The sequence below is a fragment of the Phaethon aethereus genome (genome assembly GCF_964289735.1).
Source record: "Phaethon aethereus genome assembly, chromosome: 6".
NCBI classification, from domain to species: domain Eukaryota; kingdom Metazoa; phylum Chordata; class Aves; order Phaethontiformes; family Phaethontidae; genus Phaethon; species Phaethon aethereus.
Genome location: NC_138580.1, coordinates 11,285,928 through 11,305,843, shown reverse-complemented (window position 1 = coordinate 11,305,843; position 19,916 = coordinate 11,285,928). Strand labels below are relative to the sequence as shown.

General features: G+C 41.9%; 1 protein-coding gene across 1 annotated transcript in view; it reads right to left on the bottom strand.

The window, feature by feature from the left end:
- The window catches only part of SNX4 (sorting nexin 4), a gene marked incomplete at its 3' end in the record, with an annotated part of 35,882 nt that extends 20,516 nt beyond the window's left edge, over window positions 1-15,366 (bottom strand). The window contains exons 1-5 of the mRNA XM_082001724.1: window positions 15,072-15,366; window positions 13,894-14,009; window positions 2,255-2,393; window positions 2,029-2,178; window positions 885-932 (exon numbers count right to left, since the gene is read on the bottom strand). Coding sequence (XP_081857850.1) covers window positions 885-932; window positions 2,029-2,178; window positions 2,255-2,393; window positions 13,894-14,009; window positions 15,072-15,179 — 561 coding nt within the window. The 5' untranslated portion in view covers window positions 15,180-15,366. The remainder of the gene's footprint in view (window positions 1-884; window positions 933-2,028; window positions 2,179-2,254; window positions 2,394-13,893; window positions 14,010-15,071) is intronic.
- Between the last annotated feature and the right edge of the window lie 4,550 nt (window positions 15,367-19,916).

Sequence of the window (19,916 nt, the reverse complement as noted above, 5' to 3'; positions counted from 1 at the left end):
CAACCCCTACCATGATGGAAGAGGATTATTGTCAACTTAAATTATCAACATTAAGGGTCAGTATCAAAGCCCCTTGGACACTGAGGATAAGAGCACCAGTGATTTTCTTTAGCTCTCCCTATTCAGAATAATTCTTCATAATCCACCTAGTTTTCAGTGGTGATTTCATGAGAGTTGATCACATTACAATGAAACAAAAGCTCAGTATTTGTCCCCATACAGTAACTTTTCCAGACACAGCCCAGCAATCTATCAGCTTCTCACAGATTCTTGTCCTGTACAGACACATGAACTTTGATCATTTATTCCTGCAAGTCTTCCATAAGTTTGCCCATCCACGAACTCATTGATGCCAATGGGGATAGTACTACTTCAAGACACATTCTGTTAAACAGTTAAGGGGCACCAAGTCCATCTGTCTTAGTCCCTTTCAGCAACTTATCCTTGTAGAGAAGTCCTACAATTCAGACCCCTTTGCTTGCCTTTTTTTTTTTTTTTGACACCTTGCACATCTTACCAGGCTAAAACTGATGCCCACCTTAAAAACAACGCTAAACTAAACTGACAACATACAAGAGCACTCCTATGGGCTCAAGATCATTAGTTTTAAAGCTTATAAGGAACTTAATTCTACATTACTAGTAGAATTACACGGTTGAGTATCAAACACAGGCACATATTAATAAGCCTGCTAGAGAACTTAACAACTGAAGTTCCACCTATTACATGCTAAGAACACCACTGTTTTTTGTAGTTAAAAATATACATAAAGCAATGTCTTCAACTCATTCTAACAGCAAACAGTCTTTCATAAAAAGCCTAAAACATTGCTGGAGTACTTCTACATCACAGCAGTCATGAGACAAAACTATTACAGTAATTACCTTCAACTGAAATCCAGTCTCATTCACCATTTCCTTCCATCCAGCTTCCTAAAAATACAGGAAAAGAACATTCAGTTAGAGTGATTTAAGACTTTTGCAAGTCCCTATATCAGAAGGGCTTCTCCTGTAAGCCCAGGTTCTGCCTCAGCTACCCTCCCAATATCTTTTCAAGAATCTGGGTTAAGAATAACAGGTCATTATGTTCTGCCTATATACTAACCTCCCCCAAAAAAACTCTCTCCTCTTCACTACTCAATTACCTCATTCTATCAACTGGGGGCAGGAGCCGCACAGCTTTGTCTAAAGAAGTAGTTCAGCTCTTCAGACAGAAGGGTAGTTATCAACTATTGTCTATGAGATTATCAGCAGCTCCAAGGACCTTTGCAGCCTGAGGCAGAGAACATACAGAGAACACAGAGGTGACAACTGTTTATAGTGCACAAGCAGTCACCTTGCTCGTGTGTAGTGGTTGGTTGTCCACTTTTTTCAGTTACCATACACTGGTTCATCTACATACTATACTGTGCTGCAGTAAACATATATGCTCAGTCTGCTGTTCAGGAATCTCTCATCAAAGCACAGAAAAAGGAAACATACAACATCTCCTAAAGTTGAAAACTGCAGAATGCAATGCTTAGCTGACAACCGCATCACAACTTCTGTGATAACGTATTGTACTGCTTTTGGACCACAACACATATGAATGGATCATGATGCAAACCACAAAGCTAAAGAAACCATGGATATCCAAAAAGTGAATTGGAAGCCAGTACTATCTCTGCAGCCAGCAGTACAGCATGCTAACTATTTCAGCTTTAGTCCTAGGGAAGCTTTCCCAACCAACACACATTCAGTTCCCAACGTGCTGTTCCAAAGAGGCAGAAATTCTCTCTTAGGAGCCTTAAAACTAGACTGGAAAGAAGTCATAAGGTACATTAGAAGGCCAGCTATACAACTACAGTGGGCTGTTCAAAGCTTTTAGATGGACAAGCCTTTTCCATCTCAAGTTTATCCACGTCGTCTATCCTTCTTCTAGACACAGAACAAGCTATGGGTCAAATGGAGGGAAGAAGAGCAAAAGGACCTTCTCTTAAGTAAATAATCACTGAAGAATGTATTTAGAAAGCACACCACTTTACCATACCTGTGTTAAAAATGAATAAAAGATTTTGTCTTGGCAAAGAACAGGATGTGAAGCCACACGTAACAAGAAGTTTTCCAAACCGATTCTTCTTCTTTCCACAAAATCTGGATCCATGTTATCTGCTGATAGCTTATGCCAAACAAAGTCAGCCTATTTAAACAGAAGAGTGTTAATAGTAAATAAATAACAAACAATACAAAGCAAGCTTCAGCCTCAGCTTCCTTACCCTTTTTTCTGGCAAAGGTGGAACAACGATATGTGGATAGGTAACTGACAAATAATTCCTCAACAACTCAAATTCACTGTAACGTCGCCACAGGGAGTCCACTGGGGCACACTGTCCCTCACTCTGGGACTCAACAGCTCTGAAGGATAAAAAAGAAAATTTCAGTATTAGTAAGCTATCATCTTCTTTCTCATACCATCAGTACAATTATAGCAAAGGCCCTAACAAAAGTTACCCAGTAATGATTAGTGCATAGCTTGCCCATAATCTAAAGTAACCTCAGTTCATCTCATGTCTACATACTTCATTTAAAAATATTTATAGTTTCTGCCTGACAGCACTCAATTTTTTTAGGAACACAGGAAAAGTCAACGCATTTCCATCACACCGCAAACAAACAGGTAGGTCACAGTCAAGCAAATAGTCACACAAGTGACTTAGTTCACATCACTACAGAATTAGACATACTTCTCTTGGAACAGTGTTAGGCTCCAAGCCAGCATAATTTCATGAGCAGCTGAAGGATGCAGAGTATTACAAGAAGGAATTTACTATTCAATGGGAAAGCCTTCACTTCAGAGGATAAAAATTGTCTCATTTGCAACAGCTAGAATAGTTAAAAATACAAATTTAAAGATATTAAGAAATTTTAAAGAATCCTTTGAGAAAAACGTAGCAAATTTCAAAGCACTTCCAAATTTTTTTTTTTTTTTTGTTCAGAGTGGTATCTCTTTATATTTAAGAACTAAGGACAGGTAGTCTAACAAACTAGCTGAAGATAAAGTAAGCAGGTACAAAATTGATGCACCTGAAAAATTTGTTGAAAACTTAAAGCCAACATCACCTAGCAAGGTATTAAAGGGTTTTATGTTACTATAAAAGGAGAAATCATGGAATATTATAGGATTGAAAAGTGATATAAAAGCTTGGGGGAAAAAAAAAAAAATCATTCTTCATACAAGACATTTAAAGCAACACAAATGCTTTGCAATATCATAAAATAAGCATCAGGTCAGTAAACCTTCTTGGCAGTCAGCATATGCCAGAATAAACACAGAGAGATAATTCAGACAAGGCACTTAGCAGAAACCAGTGATATCTATGTCTACCTTAATTCTTATATTAAGTGACTAATTAGCGTACAAAGCACTGGCATAAACCTACATGAAAAGTATTAACTATGTTCTGAGATTATCACAGATTAGTCCAACTCCCCTGCTCAAAGTAAATTACTCAGAGCCACATCCAGTTGGGTTTTGAGTATCTCCGAGGACAGAGAGTCTACCACCACACTGGGCAACCCATTTCCATGTTTGACCACCCTTACAGTAAAGACGTGTTGTTACGTTTAAACGGAATTTCCTATATTTGAATTTGTGGTCGCTGCCTCTTGTCCTCTCTATGCATCACAAAGTCTGACTCCATCTTCTTTACCTCCCCCACCAGGTACCAATACACATTGCTAAGACCCCCTGAGCCGTCTCTTTCAGAGGCTGAACCACCTCACCTCTCGCAGCCTCTCCCTGCACATCAGACACTCCAAGCCCATAATCATCCTCCCAGCCCTTCACTGGACTTGCTTCAGTATGTCCACATCCTTCTTCTACTGGGAAGCCCAGAACTGGGCACAGTAAGTTATGAACTACAAGTACTTACTCATACGGTACACAGTTGAATAGGGTACTACATTATTTCTTCCAGGAGAATTCAGGCTATACAATTCTTCAATTCATAAGAACTTTCTGGAGTAAAGTTTTTATGCTATTTAGATGTTTTTAAAATTACTGATTTTTTTGAAGCTATTATTAGCCTACAAGGTCGGTTTTCTAATGACCTTGCTGAAAAACAAACATACATGCTCCAGAGCAGCCCCAATTATTTCATACACTTAAAATACAAGAAGCCTTTGTCATCCATTTCTGAACTCTCGTTAGAGAGGAACAGCCTTACTATAGCTTCTTGTTTAAAAAAACACGACACAAAAAAACGTGGTTACATCTTGAGGTTGAAGTAATATAATACAGAATTATGCAAAAGGAATTTTTTTAAATTAGTAAGGCAGAATATTTTCTGTATATCTATCCTTGCCTTGTGGAAAGGACATTTATTCCAGGTGACTGAATGTGTAGAAAAAACAAATTAGCAAGGAAGAAGAAAAAAGGATGTATTCATAAGCATTCAAGACAAACTGCTGCAGATTAGAACTGTTTGAGACTGACTCAAGAAAAAAAGGCAAGCACGCTGCTGACAGCCTCTAAATTGCACTGCCAGCATCCCACAGAATTCTTCCCTATTAGTGTATTTTGATTACACAAAGTTGCAACTGCCACCACAGAGTTTTGAAGAGGGTAAGCTCAGCTTAGTGCTGGGCCGATAGGCTGTGCTCCCTACAAGAATGCTGCACAATTTAAACGTTTGTCGTGGTTTAGCCCCAGCCGACAACTAAGCACCACGCAGCCGCTCGCTCACTCCCCCTCCCACAGTGGGACGGGGAAGAGAATTGGGAAAAAAAAACCTCGTGGGTTGAGATAAACACGGTTTAATAGGACAGAAAGAAAGAAGGGAACAACAATGATAATACCAACAAAGGAATGTACAAGAACAAGTGATGCCCAGTACAGCAATTGCTCACCACCCCGTGATCGACAGCCCGTCCCCGAGCAGCCATTTCCACCCCCCGGCCAACTCCAGTTTATGTACTGGGCATGACATCGTATGGTAGGGAATATCTCTTTGTCCAGTCTGGGTCAGCTGTCCCGGCTGTGTCCCCTCCCAGCTCCCCGTGCACCCCCAGCCTGCTCGCTGGCAGGCCAGCACAAGAAGCTGGACTGTCCTTGACTGCTCAGCAACAACCCAAAACATCAGCACGTTATCAACAATTTCTCATCCCAAATCCAAAACACAGTCTCACACTAGCTTCTGTGAAGAAAACCAGCTCTATCCTGGCTGAAACCAGGACACGTTTCAGGAATGCTTCAGCTAAAAGCAGGTATCCAGTGACTGTACTATTGCTGAGTTGGAGGTAAGTTTAAGTAGATAAAGAATTAAGTGACTATGCCCTGGAAGATTAGTTGTTTAGTTGAAAGCTGAAGGCACAAACCTCACTTTCCTAGAGGAGAAACTCCCAGCAGGGTTTGGTAAACAATCCAGCCATTCAAGACACTCACATAAACGTACTTCAGAATTGGGGATCATTTTCATCTCCAGCTTCAGCAGCTATCAACCAGTTGCCCTGACTTACACGACGGATTTCAAAAACACTACTTCTGCGTGGGTTATCATCAACTCTTAAGCAAGGCCGCCACCACCAACACATCATAGGATTATGTGGACCCTGTCTGAGAACATACTGCACAAGCAAGCATGAACAGGGAGACGAGTAAAAACACAGGCCAGGACTGCCCTGAGAACCCAGCCCCATCCCAGGAGGGCCCATCTGGGCTGCACATGTAGATGCTGCTGCAACAGCAGGAAGACACCAGACTCACCTAGAGCTAGGCAGACACATCGCACAGAGTGAAGCAGACTGCGGCCACCCTTACTCTAAAGGCAGGAAGATGTTACAGATCCAGATCTCGGATCTGGGGCAAGGAGTTCTCCATCATATAATGGATGTTCAAGAAGAGTCAAGAAGAGAGGAAGAAAAACACAACTGCGGGATGCATTTGGTCCATTGCTATTAAATGTCTCTGTCACTCCTATGCATAACCATTTCCTGGCCACAGCAAATGCAACCCTGGGATTGGCACAGCAGTTGTGTTTAACAAGCTCTTCTTTCCAGTTTTGATTTTTCTGTAACAGGAGAGTTTCATTAATCATCTTTTTTAAAAATTTAACTGAAGTTTAAGACTGACTGCATCACCTCGCAACTAGAGGCAGGCTAGGTGTGCACACACTACTGACAGTTTATGGCAGCCTAACGCATTTCAGACATACAGTAGAGTTAGAGGCTTAAGAAGTTACCAAAGGTAAACTGCAAGAACAGTTCACTTTATTTTTTTATATCATCTTATTTTTCTTGTCAACATGAGACCCTAGGAAGAGTACTGCTAGCTGCAACTATTTTTCATCTCCACTTAACTCACTCTATGGGCTTGCACTGCCATGGACAACTTCATATTCAGGAGGTGGAAAACTTTATACTTGAAATACTTGGAAAAGTTCATCTGACTGTTTCGTTTCAACACGGCATGTACTTAAGTGCTGTCTTCTGCCTCTAACCCAATCGATCCCCAATGCAGTGCAAGTCTGATCTTATATGTATCATTTTCTGAATAACCTGTAACATCAGTAAGGTCAGCACAGAGAATAATGGAAAGGAGTTTATCTTTCAAGGAAGTTTCTGGTCTAGACATTTCTACTCTGTTTTCAAGTGCGCTTCTGTAGAAATACAACTTCACAAGATGTTGGAAAAGACTATCCCAAATTTTGGTACCATGCATTTGTAAGTGGCCTCAATATAGCACTCATATCAAATACAATTACAGTAATATACATTAGTAATATAAAGTTAGGTAGCTTGTCTTCCATGGTTGATCGGCCTTAACTCATCCTGCTCTGGCTTGCCATTCCTTCACACACTCGTTTTTGCCAAGTCAGCTTTATCATGTAAGAGTTGATCTGTGTTTTTCTTAGAACTCCCAATTCTTCCCGTCAAGAAAGTCACATTATTGTTTAATAAGTTTCAATAGTTTTAACACCACAAGTGTGAAAAAAGAACCAAAGAATAGTGCTCTGCTACAAACTAACAGGAGAAAAAGAAAAGAAATCAAGAAGAATGTCTTTAGAAATTTCTAAAGTGACTTCACAGATTCAAGTCTGTTTGGGGAACTACATGTACTCTACTTCTGTAGTACAGATCACATGTTAGAAGAGAATGCACTAACATTTCATGTTCCTATCCTACAAATATTGAAGGAAGGCAAATACACCAATAGAATCATCACGTATCTTAATAGTATAGCAGTCCACATATCATTTGTAAGGGTTCAGGCCAACACACCATCAGTAAGCTGTCATTGTAAGAGATTAGAGCCTTCTGACAAGGGAGTGTTCCAGTGTAAATTATGCTCTTAATGCTTCATGACTGTTTTGCAGAGTTAATTATAAACTAGAAGCAGCAAAGACCATGTGGAGCCTTAACTGTGCAAAAAATTTCTCAACATGCCTGCTCTATCAGCTTTGGATTTGTCAGAATTAACAAGAACACATCAGTTATTTAAAAACCCCAAAACCACAGTAATCAGAGTAGTAACATCTCAGTACACACACACACACACACACAAAAATATCAAGCAGAAATTTAAATAGGAACCAAAATTTTTAAAAGGTCATGCAGGAGTGTGTCTAGGAGGGCTACAAAGATGATTAAGGGACTGGAACATCTCTTGTGTGAGGAAAGGCTGAGAGACCTGGGGCTGTTTAGTCTGGAGAAGAGAAGGCTGAGAGGGGACCTTATCAATGTCTGTAAATCTCTGAAGGGTGGCTGTCAGGAGGATGGAGCCAGTCTCTTTTCAGTAGTGCCCAGTGACAGGACGAGGGGCAACAGGCATAAACTGCAGTGCAGGAAGTTCCACCTCAACACAAGGAAAAACTTCTTTACTGTGAGGGTAACGGAGCACTGGAACAGGCTGCCCAGATGGACTCTCCTTCTTGGGAGACCTTCCAAACCCGACTGGATGCGTTCCTGTGCAACCTGCCCTAGGTGACCCTACCTTGGCAGGGGGGTTGGACCAGATGATCTTCAGACGTCCCTTCCAAACCCCTACCATTCTGTGATTCTGTGTCATCTAGGAGTGTCCTTAGCAGGGAAGGACCATAGCTTTATGGAGAAGCCTAGTCCTATGTCAGAACAAACCACTACTGCCCCAAAACGGAGATGCAGGCAACCTGTTACTTGAATTTTCATGTCCCCAAGGGGCCTCAAGAACTCGTGGAGGAAGGAAGCAGACTGCCAGACCAGATCATGCCACTCACCACATCTTCCCTGCCCACACTGAAGAAACTAAGGAAGTTTATTACCTCTAAAGCCTGCTTTTTCAGAATAAACTGACAGTATGTCTGTGGACAACAGGCTAGGCTTCCCTAAGTCCAAGTTAATCAAGCTTTACAACGCTTATGTGGGACACAAGCCTCACATTATACCCTGAAGAAAAAGGTTATATTACTACTAGAGAACCTTGATGGTAAAACCTGCCTGCATAGTTTGTTCTGTTTTAAATAGATGGCATCTGATACAATCTCCTCAACACAGCCTGTGTTAAACAGTCTTAACGTTATTTCTCTTCTCAGATCACACTTACTTCCTTTATTATAACATGCATTTATTCTGCCTTAGAAGTGCGAATGCTGCCAGTTTTGGATGTAGTTGTTGCTTTTATCTTTATGTAACACAATTCTTGTCTTGGGAGAAAAGCAGTTAAGTGACAACAGGTAAAGAAAGCAAGCAAGCGTGACAGCAAAACAGGTAGACACTTGTCCAGAGAAGTGTCTGGATGTTCTTCTTCGCCCAACATCCCATTGCAAAAAGCCTCAGCAAGAGCCTGCCAGCACACTGCCCCTTCTCTGCAGGACAGGACGGACACCCCTGCTGGCTCTGCCACCCGCAGCACCCGCTCTAGTCGGTTTTTTCAATAGGCTGCGAGACATCAGTTTAGTCACTTTTAGTGACTGGAGAGGGAAGACGTTTCAGGAGGGCAGCTGAGTTAGCGCTCAACGAAGCAGCAATGCTTTTTATGTTAACCCATTTGAATAAATTTAAGACACATTTTGAAATTATTAATACTAGTTTAAAATTCCTCCTTCCATCCAGGCTTTGATAAAGTAAAAGCAGCCAGATTCTGCTCTCCAGAAAGAGCAAAGCTGTGGTGGGAAAGTACTGTACAGCCCTCAATTATCAGCCTGCGTCCACACCACTGCCTTTTAGACAGGGTAGTGTGTTTGAAACTGCATGGATGGATTTGGGACAGGCAAGATGAGAGAAATAGGGGTTTTTTTAATCACACCAAAAATGTCTCCACCTGGTTACATATGAGACTATAAAATATCACCAATTAAAAGAGCATTTCTCCCCAGGAACCCCGTTCCAGAAAGGAAGTAGAAATCCACAAAGGTACTCATTACACTTAATACCTTCATTACCATCTAATTTTTTAGACCACATTATGAACTCCACCATTAAATGCAAGTACTGCAGACCAGTTTCAATTAAGATTATAATCACTTGTTGACATTCAGTCAAACTTCTCAATTTGTTTTGGTTCTAAAAACACAATATAATACTTGTACAGTCTTCAGGCAGGAAAACCATATGTTTCCCCTCTAAGTACAGTTTTAACAATGCATGTTATTCATTGAATGACCCAACCTGCCTGAAAAAAAAAATTAAGAGACAAAATTGAAACCTTCAACTTTTACGTTCATAACTGATGTTATCATAAGCGATTAGACGATTACATTACTCCAACAGTCACATTCATTTGCCTTAATTCAAAGTGCCAATGTGAAAACTTTAGTCCATCTAATTAACCTCTCCCCATTTCCCATTTAAAACTAATTATCTTAAATGAGCCATTAAACAATTCTGAATGCAATAAAAAGAGGAATGATTGTAAAATATTAAATCAGATGAGAAGGAAATATATTGGTTTATTTCCTTATAAAAATCAATCACCTCTTCAATCGCAGAAGTGGTAACTTTGCTTTCAGCCTTTGACCTTCCAGTGTTTGAGGAGTGACACTTCCATTCCCCTACAGCAGACAAGGTTCACTCTCTATGTGGAGGAACACCATTTTAGAAGGCTGGGCAATTTTTTCCATTAGCTATTTAGAAATAGTCTCTGTACTTAGGCATCTCAACAAACAGTGGAACAATCATTACAGATCAACTATGTACTTTGTAAACCAGCAAAAGTTACCTGGCAAGCTGTATGACAGAGCCAGTTCTCCTGTCAGAAGATCTTTCACAGACAGGTGATTTTTTTTCTGGTTTTTTTGTTTGCGGTTTTTTTTTTTTTTAATACTGTCACCTAAACAGTTTGCTGCATTTAACTAAAATATGCATCCACTAGGCAGGTTAATGATTCATTGTAACAATTAAGTACAAATCAGCAGTATATGCAGTAAATTAAGTTTTCAACTCCTCCATCTTCTTTCATCTCCTGATCTCTCCCTGGTTTACAGCTCAAGCTGGACTCAGATTTTCTTCCTTTCCCCGCCCCATACCTCCTTTGGAGGGAACAGACAAGTCTTCAACTCTCAATGACCAAAACCCGTATTTTCTTGTTTTATCAGAAGACAGCATACCTCTGTGAGCATTCATTCTGTGCATGTCCCCAGGAAAAGCATGCCTGGGCTCTTTGCCTAACCCAATGTGGAACAGGAGACTTTGGGAAGGGAACTCAAAATGTAACAAAGGAAAATCTCCTGAAGTCCCACGGTGCAGCATTGCTACCGCTGAACTATGACCTGGCTGGCTACTGATTTCCAAGTTAATTTCTCTCACAGAAACTTGCTCTAGAAGCCCCTGCAGTTTGGATGGGCAATCTAAAGTCTTAAGGGAGAAGCGGGTATCACTCATGACATAATTTCACTAATGAAATTGGAAAATCTTCCAAATACTGAAAACAGAAATAGAATTAGTAGCTTCCTCAACCATACTGCGGGAGTAAAGCACACAGTGAGACACCCTGTCAAATTACTTCGAAAGGAAGTAAAGACTAGTATGGCTGCAACCCAGGGATTTTGCTATTAAGTAGTCAGCTACCAGGCTGCACAAAGTTGTGTTACTTTTTCCTAAACCCATATTTAAAACAAAACAAACAAAAAAAACAAACCAAACAACCAAAAACACTCTAGTCATCATCTTGTGTGACAAGGACTAGGCTAGAGATCTGAAAGTCATCAGCAACAGACACAAAAGTTAACTAAATGGAAGTGTCCTAGTACTACAGAAGAAATTGTTTACTTTGAAGGAGAACAGGAAAAAAGCTAACCCCATATGTACTACAATTAAAAGTTCATCAACACAGATCACTTAGAGGTGCTCTGCATTCTGATTAACCTTCAGCTCTGTCATGAAAAACAAAGAGTACAAGACCAGGAGTCAAATTCTGGGTTTTACACTACTCAGTTCTTGTAGCTGCAGACTGTCGTACAAGACACAGCTGCCTAAATTTCCAACAAGGAAGCAAGTCCAAATTTAAGTGGTATCCAGGCTATTTGCAATGTCCCTTACAGAAAGCAGGTGATATGCTGAGCACCTGCATCTCAAGAATGAATATTTAGCTACATATCTTACTTATAAGAATTTGTACTTGCCTTAATGCCACTTCCCACAAAGAGGTGTAAGGGTTCCTCTGTTGTCACAGGGAAAATATAAAAACTAAGTTATTTTTAAATAACTGTAGAGTTTAACAGAAGCTGTGAAACAAACTGACTTCAAGACTAATTGAATGGAAATAGCTCACCACAACAATCTACTTAGCTAACACAGAAAGCTGTAAACCAAGAATAACGGGGATGCTTTCAGTAAGCATTACCCTTGGAATTTGCTGAGGCTCTGCAGTTTACAGCAGATACCTACATCAAGGTATCATATCACTTATAAAAAAAAAATTCAACAAAAATCACATGAAAATTTGACAATAGTAACAAATCTTTTCATTTTGAAAAGAAAAAGGAAGCAACACCATCACTTGCATTTTGAAAACAGTGTCATTAGCACTGTTGAAACTAGTATGTTAAAAGTTTAGGTACTCGGTTCCTGTTCCGTAACAAATATACAATGGCTGTAATTGCATCCATCTTGTGTCTCTTATTCACCCAGATACGTGCAATTCCTCATTTCAAATTGAAATTAAATCCTAGGTAGCAGTAACAGCGGAACCCCAGTTCACGTGCACGTAATGCAACTATTATTAAGTGGTCTTCCTTTTATACTACCACAAACCAAGTTTTATTCTTCAGCTACAAAATATCCTGTTACCCACAGACAAATTGCTGTGAAGCCCACCTACAGCTACAGGCTCAGCAGGAAGCACATTTAATAGCCAGCAATTATATTTATACAAGAAATGTTGCCTTCTCAGCAAAAGGAATAGAAAACCTATTTTATTAGAGATGTGACAAACCCACATTTTCAATAGTTCTGTGACAAACATGTAATTGGTATTTGCTGACCACAGAATAAAATATATCTTAATGAAAGAAAGCAATCTGGGCAGCAAAATACAGTTTTGCCACTATGAAAGAACCACTGGGAAAGACCAGCAGGAGCAAGTTTGAAGTAACATAAGGACGACTGGTAAGGGATATGCAGTCAGCATGTTCTTGGGCTGCATAAAGATGCCCCCAGAGTACACTTCACATCACAGTTAAACACCAATGACTCTAATTTTCTTCTCTTTTGCTTCAGAAATATCATTAAAAGAAAAATAACATTACTTATGTGAGAAGATGTGATCTTTAATATCAATACACTGTAAAAGTATTTTTTTTAAACATCTGAGCAACTGCCAAAGAACTACAATATTTGAAGAATATAATGTACATCTATTTTGGATTTTAGCCTTAAAGTTTAGCAAAATATAGTAAATACATCCCAGAAGGTCTGCAGTTAGTGTGGCTAGTGTATCCCTTCATTAGTTAAACACGTTAAAAAGCCTTTTAACCAGTAACTCAAAGACTTGTGTGATAGTATTATAATTGGAACTCTTCAGAGCCTTTGCAAAATGTTTCAGAAGGTTTTATCTGTACAGCAGACCACTCCCGAAACAAGGCCCAAAGGTTAAAACTGTTAATGTAAAGAACTGAGAGACAAAACTCCTAATAAAGTCTAACTTTGAAATTCTTGCTACAGCTGAGTAACATGATCCTGCATAATAGGAGTCATCTGCGGCTCTTTGGGAAGTAGCTGTAAGTTAGAAGAGATTTTAAAGCTTTGTTCACTACTTAATACTTAAAATTGCAAGTTGTCTTTGTGGTACCAAGCATGTTTACCATACTTGTATTATTAATCTTGCTAACTCAGGAAGATTGAAACCATTAAGTTCTCCAGTGAAAGTTCAAGTTAGTATGAAGGAAGGAAATAGTTAATTAACCCTAACACTTAGAGCATCTACAAGGAGTATGTGGTGATCAGATCAAGCATGAAACTTCAAATATTAGTGGAGTAGTAAATGTTGACCACATGACAGAAGTCATGAGACTTCTTCATTTTCTTGTGATCTCAAATAAGCCTAAGCATTACTTTTGACCACAAAGGACAACCCCTCCCACATACAAGCTGCACATACAACCTCGTATTTACGTATTTATCCAACCCATGTCTAAGAAATAACTAAGCAGCTGTTGACACCATATTAAAAGCAACATCTTTCAAGCACACATTTTTCCACCTAGCTCCAAATGCAGAATTACAGTACACAGTTACACAACACCAGCATTAATACTGAATTAGAGACCAGATGCCAAGTTTTCATAGGAAAAGATCCTCTAGAGTAGGTTGATAATCACATGACAAATCATAAACAAACTAAATCCTCTCATCAACTGTACCTAAGTATTTTTGGGGGAAAGGAGAGAGAACCTGTTTAGAATGGCACATGCACATACTCTGAGAGTGAGCTCTCATCACCCACCTTGTCTCAATGAGGTAAGCAGTGTAAGTTTCCTGCATGTTCATGGCATTCCTCCCAGTCCGTTTTTCAGCTTCCGAAACAGTGATTTCCATTTTTTTTGCCAAACAGTCTTCCATCTTTTTACAGGAGGAAAATAAAGATTCATGTAACATTAGCCACACAAGGCAGAGACTACTAATCCTGCCTCTCCTTCTCTCACACCACATTTGTTCAAATAAGACAGGTCTCTACAGGATAAAGGCTTTGGCACAGCTTCATTTTATACCCATGTTCTGTATCACATTTGCAAATGAAAACAGAAAACCTGCTTAAGGGGAAAAAAACCCAAAGTCAACAAATAGACAACTTTGGATACCAAAAGCCATCATGAGCCAGAAAGATACAAAAAGGAGACATATTTTTCTTTACAGGTAACAAAGTAACCTTTTTTAAAAAAAAACAAACAACCAACCAACCCACCCCTGCACTTTCTACCCAAACACTTCCAACTACTGGTGAATTCCTCCTCAGGACACCTGGAACACACATACCACCTCTCTCCTTTCACAGGAAACAGAATACATCCGGACTGAAATGTTTTTCTTTTAATCTCTCAGAGGAGGATCGTTATCTTTTACACACTGGCAGGCAGAGTCAGTCAGGACCACATGCCCACCCTGGACAGGCAGAGCTCCAGGAACCTCCAGCTAAATTCAGCAAAGAGGGGGACTTACTTGTGAATTGGAGGGGGGGCGGGGAGGGAGTGGGGCGACAAATTGAGAAAGAGAAAATAATAATAATAATCTTGCACAAGGGATATGGGCAGACGGCACACAAAGCCCTCCAACAGCGGCCAGAGAGGGACTGGAAGGAGGAGAACCCCACTGCTCGGAGGGACGGGCTGCACAGCTCTGCCCCGGGCTCCCCGGGAAGGGGCTCGGCCCCGGGCAGGCAGAGAGCGAGCTCGTCCCACCTGTAGCCTCTTTCCGCTACCGCCCGGCCCCGGCCTCCCCGCGCCGGCCGAGCCCCGCGTCCTTCCCCGCCCGCGCCGGGCCGGCCCTGCGGCGCAGCGGCCGGGCAGCGCGCGCAGGAAAGCCCGGTGCTCGGCCCCGGCGGAGTAGGCCGTGCCGAGGCCGGCAGCCCGCGGGTGGGACGACGCCGACGCCTCCCGCCGCCGCCGCCTCCCCCCGCACCCTCACCGTGGCGGCCTCGAGTACGGGCTGCTCCGGAGGCGAGAGGCCGCTGCGGGGCACGAAGCCGTCCTCCTCCGGGCGGCTATCGATCGGCTCGGCCTCGGCGCTCTCCATGGGGATAAGGGGCTCGGCCGCCTCCCTCCGCGCAGGCGCTGAGGCCGGCTCCGGCGGGAAAACTCATCGCAGGTCCTAAAGAGAGCGGCTGGGGCGGGGGTGCGTGTCCGCCCGGGGCCGGCGCTGCCCACAGCCGCCGCCGGGGCGCTGGGTGAGGCGGCCTGAGGCGAGGCGGACCCTGCTGGCCCGCCGCCGCCGCCCGCCTCGGCCGATGTTCATCGATTGACTTGATCTAAGCCCATGCTGGGTTGTCAGCGTCCTGCCCACCTTTCTGACAAAAATCGCCTCGTTACGTACGCGGCGGTGGGCACCCTTTCGTGAACACTGTGGGTAGACACCCCTGGTTGCTCTAACGGGCCGCTCTCCCGAAGCCAGGCAGCGGGAGCCTCCTGCCCCGGAGGGGACGGGCCCTCCACCCTCCCCTGGGCGCTCATCCTCGCTCGCATCGTTGCATGTGTTTATTTCTAAGATTTATTTTTGTTGTTGTTCTTCTCCTAGCTCTCAGGTCACTGAAGAGTTTCTGATGCACTCATGCTGTGTCTTATCTTCCCTCCGTAGCAGGACAACTTGTCATTTAGCTTTATAGACTCTCTTTCAGCAGCTATTAGCTTTCCCACAGGATGCTTGTTAACATTAGGCAGCTCGGGTTATTTTTTTAAAGCCCACCAGCCTGTTTTTTCTCTTTTACAGGCAGCGAAGGCCTCGGTCATGCTGTGTTCGCTTTCACTTACCCTTCCATTTGCCCTGCCTTCTCCACCAGCACCTTCCCAGCAGTGCTATGACATCCAGAACCGTGTTCTCCTGCCCATCATCTCTGCGGGCTAACACCAAAGTGCGTCCCGTCCCGCCACGCTTCCTCAGGAGGTACCTGAGTAGTTAAAAGCCCCTGAGTTCAGTTGTGGGCAAGCCTCTGTCATTTATTTAATAAAACCCCCAGCTGACTATTTTCTTCTTGTTGAGCAAGAACAAACCCTTACTGTGCTTTCCTGTGATTCCTGTTCTGTCTTTTTGGAGAGATGTTCAGCATGTTTGCCCTGCAGCTCCTACTGAACATCAGAGTCAATTAATATATCACACTAGATAGATAGATAGATAGATAGATAGATAGATAGATAGATAGATAGATAGATATAGATAGAGATATATACACCTTCATTACTGCAGCCTTTGGGTTCATTCCCTCATGACCCCATGGTGCCCACACAGTCCTTGTTGGGCCAGCAAACTGCACAGAGAGGTTCTTCCTATTTATTCCTCATACTCCAAACATCATTTCAGACACTCGGGAGCAGCCCCATCATTCTCTGGTTTACATATCACATCGCTCCCTTGAGATTTCCCATTTTTGCACCAGATTCATATCCTTTGATTCAAGAACTACTTTTTTTTTTATTACTCTCATGTGGCTTTTTTTTCTTTTCCTGCCCTTTTCAAACCTAGGTTAAAATCCCCAGCTCAGGGGATTGAAGAGTTGATATTATGGGTTTCTTTGCTTTGCTTTTTTTCTGCTTTGAATAGGAAACTTTTTTTTAGTGTTGACCAGAGATGAATTTGCATACATTTTTCATCCAAAAATTAATCTTTTTCTTTCAACAACAATTAAAATAAATCTCCAAATCCTCTTTGAAGACACCAAGAATTAATATTTGGCGTCTGGTTTCTATTCTGTTGTCTTCAATGTTTATTCAACTTTTTCCTCAGATTGTTTGAACTGATACCTCAATCCCTCCTTTCCCGCCCCTCCACCACTGTAGCTGGATGGAGTTTCCCAAGCTTTTCCACAAAAGGCTTTCCTGGAGCAAAAGTTTTTTTACAAGTATGTGAACTGTGATTTGTCCTCTGAATAGGACTGATTTAAGATTTGTTTTCTAAACCCAAAGTCCAGCTTAGATGTAAAAGCATGATTGCACATTGTAAGACAAAGTCTGTTTTCCATTAGGGTATGGTTTTCTTATGTTTACTCAAGATGTACATTAAGATACATACCTTGTATCAATTACACTTGCATTTGCAGGATGTGCATACTGAAATTTTTCTGATCCATATCAGTGATATAACGGAAATATTTATGTGAAGCTTATACAGGGTATCATACTTCGTATTAAATATTTTTATTATGGAAACAACATTACCAATAAAGTAGAGTAATATTTTGCAGGTCTAACATGCAGTCATTTCAAAAACTATTTTCCGCTCCAAATTTTCTTAATACTACTCAGAGGTGTGAAGAAGACTTAAAACACTATGTATAGAGGAGGAGGATAATGATAGAAATGCCCAAGTCAAGATCACCAACAGCCTGAGTAGCCCTCACTACATTATAGCCTGGGGAGCTTTAGACGAGAATGTGAAATGTCCTGACAAACTAGTGTGCTATGAAGAGGTCTTCAGTGAGCACCAAAGACTCTGATGAAGTCCTCTTCCTGAGCCACGTTTCCCCACCTCAGCCTGCAAAGTGGGCTAATGGTATTTTCTCACAGAAAAATGGCCCCAGCACAGTACTGCTTTCAGGAGTACTTCCAGGACTTGCACTACTTTGGTCAAAATAAGCTCTAGTGTTTCCCCCCCTAGCTAGGCACAACCACTAGTGCAGTCAGGCTGTCTTTGAACCCCCTCTTCTCAGTACATGAGTCTGATTTCCTGCAGGTTACTCTAACCAGGACACCCTCCTGCTCTTCAGCATCTTCACTAGGCAGCAAGTGCCTTGTTCTTCAACCATAAGAAGGCAAGCTCAACTCAACTTTCTAATTACAAGCCCCTTCAGACTCTGAAACTGTCATTAGAGAGGTAGATTTTCTCAGAAACAACCTTTTCCCATCAGTGTTGACTTCCTTACCGGAGAGTTACACATTTTACAGCAGAGAAAGCAACACCTCAAGTTCACCAAACGCAGATGCTCTTTTTTGCAAGTTTTAGTATGCCTTCTCTAAGCCATGACACCATATGGCTAGAAGCAGACTGCCCCATTGCCCTGCTCTCAGGTGTTTCTGACTCTGGCAAACAGGGACCCCATCTTTTTCTTGGCTGTAAGTCCATTCTTTTTAATCCTACCCTTACTCTGGATAAACTGTTTTTTCTACTGAAGAAAACTAACTATCTCTCTGATGCTTTTTGTAGGGTTACGTGTGTTACCTTTCCCGCTTACTTCTTTTCACAGCCTGTTTTGTTCTAGCAACTAACACACCTTGAACAAAAAATAATGGGAAATATTTCGGATAATTTCCTCTTTGTCACAACACTAATTTTCAGTAACTTCATTTAGAGTTCCTCATCCCTTCAAATTCTTAGGAGTAGTTAGAATTAAACAATAATACAACTACCAAAACCAACCATCACTTTGCTACTGAGAACTTAAATGAAAACAGCGGCTGTGCTTTGCACCTATCCCCCAGCATCCATGGCCTCTCAGTAACCTCAGAGTTAAGTGGCCGATATTCCTGCTGACAAGGGGTGCGTATCTGTGCGCCTGTGCAGTGTCTGGCTGTGCTGGTGCTCGCAAGCAGCGAGGTACAGTACAAGTAGATTCAGGGAGCAACATAGCTGGAGCTGAGGATCCACCACCCACACCTCCCATATTTTAGGGGATATTTTTTAGGGTGCCTCTAGCCCACTCCTGGGGACTGACCACCCTTTGCACCTTCCAGTTTAGCTGCTGCTGAAAAAAAGTCCAGTGTGTGCCTGCCCTAAGACTGCCTCGCAGCACAAGCCAAAGCAAGATGGCCAGGAGTTTCCCTTCAAAAGCACATTCCTGATCTGTGGTTCAGGCTCCTGGATCCTATCATAACTTCACTACCAGTAATAATAATACAAAGATCATGAGTCAGGCTGTCAAACTGCTTGTGCCTCCCTCTACAGGCTAATTCCTTCAGACCCAAAGGAGCTTGCTAACCGGAGGCGTCCGGCAATCGAAGTGATGCCAGCTTGTGCTTTTGGCCTCCAGAAGCTGATCCTCACTGACGACCCTGGCGTCTGTCTGCATGTGATGTCATTGGTATGATGGATGGACCAGAAAACAGTCCTTGCTTAGGTTCCCTAAGAAAACACAGTGGAGGAATGAATGTCAGGGAACTGTCGGTAAAATGCATGAGTAGCTGCTTCAGCGTGGAAGAGTGCAGGAGGAAAAGTAGGTTCAAAAAGAATAAACAGGAAATCCTCTCCTCACATGAGTCTAGGCTCCTTATAGACATATTTCTATCACCTAAATGGTTGTGTGAAATGGCCATTAAACTGTAGATAAATCAGTATTTTGTTAATTATTCAAGGAAAGAAAAACTCATGGAAAGATAAGTGGAGATTGGAAAAGAGATTTGGTGTCTTTTGGGGAGAGGGGGTCCCACTCCAGCTGAAATTGGTAGCAGTTGTTTCTATTCATTTTGGCAATGGCTGATCTGGATCCATGAATACAAAGAAAGCCAAAACTAATCGACATTTTGGAAAGAATCTGTACAAGCACATCAATAGTAGGAATGCAAGTTTACCAAAAGTGGCTCTAAAGGCAGCACAAAGCAAGCAGTGAGATAAGTTCAAAACTTCATAGGGAGAAAACAAGAACATTTGGGACAGGAAAAAAATGCCAACTCAGTAACATTGTAAATGGTAGAGACAGACAAATTAGGCCTTCACTTAATCTTGATGCAGCTTTGGTCAAGGAGCCTGCTGCATGCAGTCTAAGAGACATTAGAAGTTAGGCCAGTGTTTCTGGACTATGTAAAGACTCCAACAAAAGTCAGGCATCAC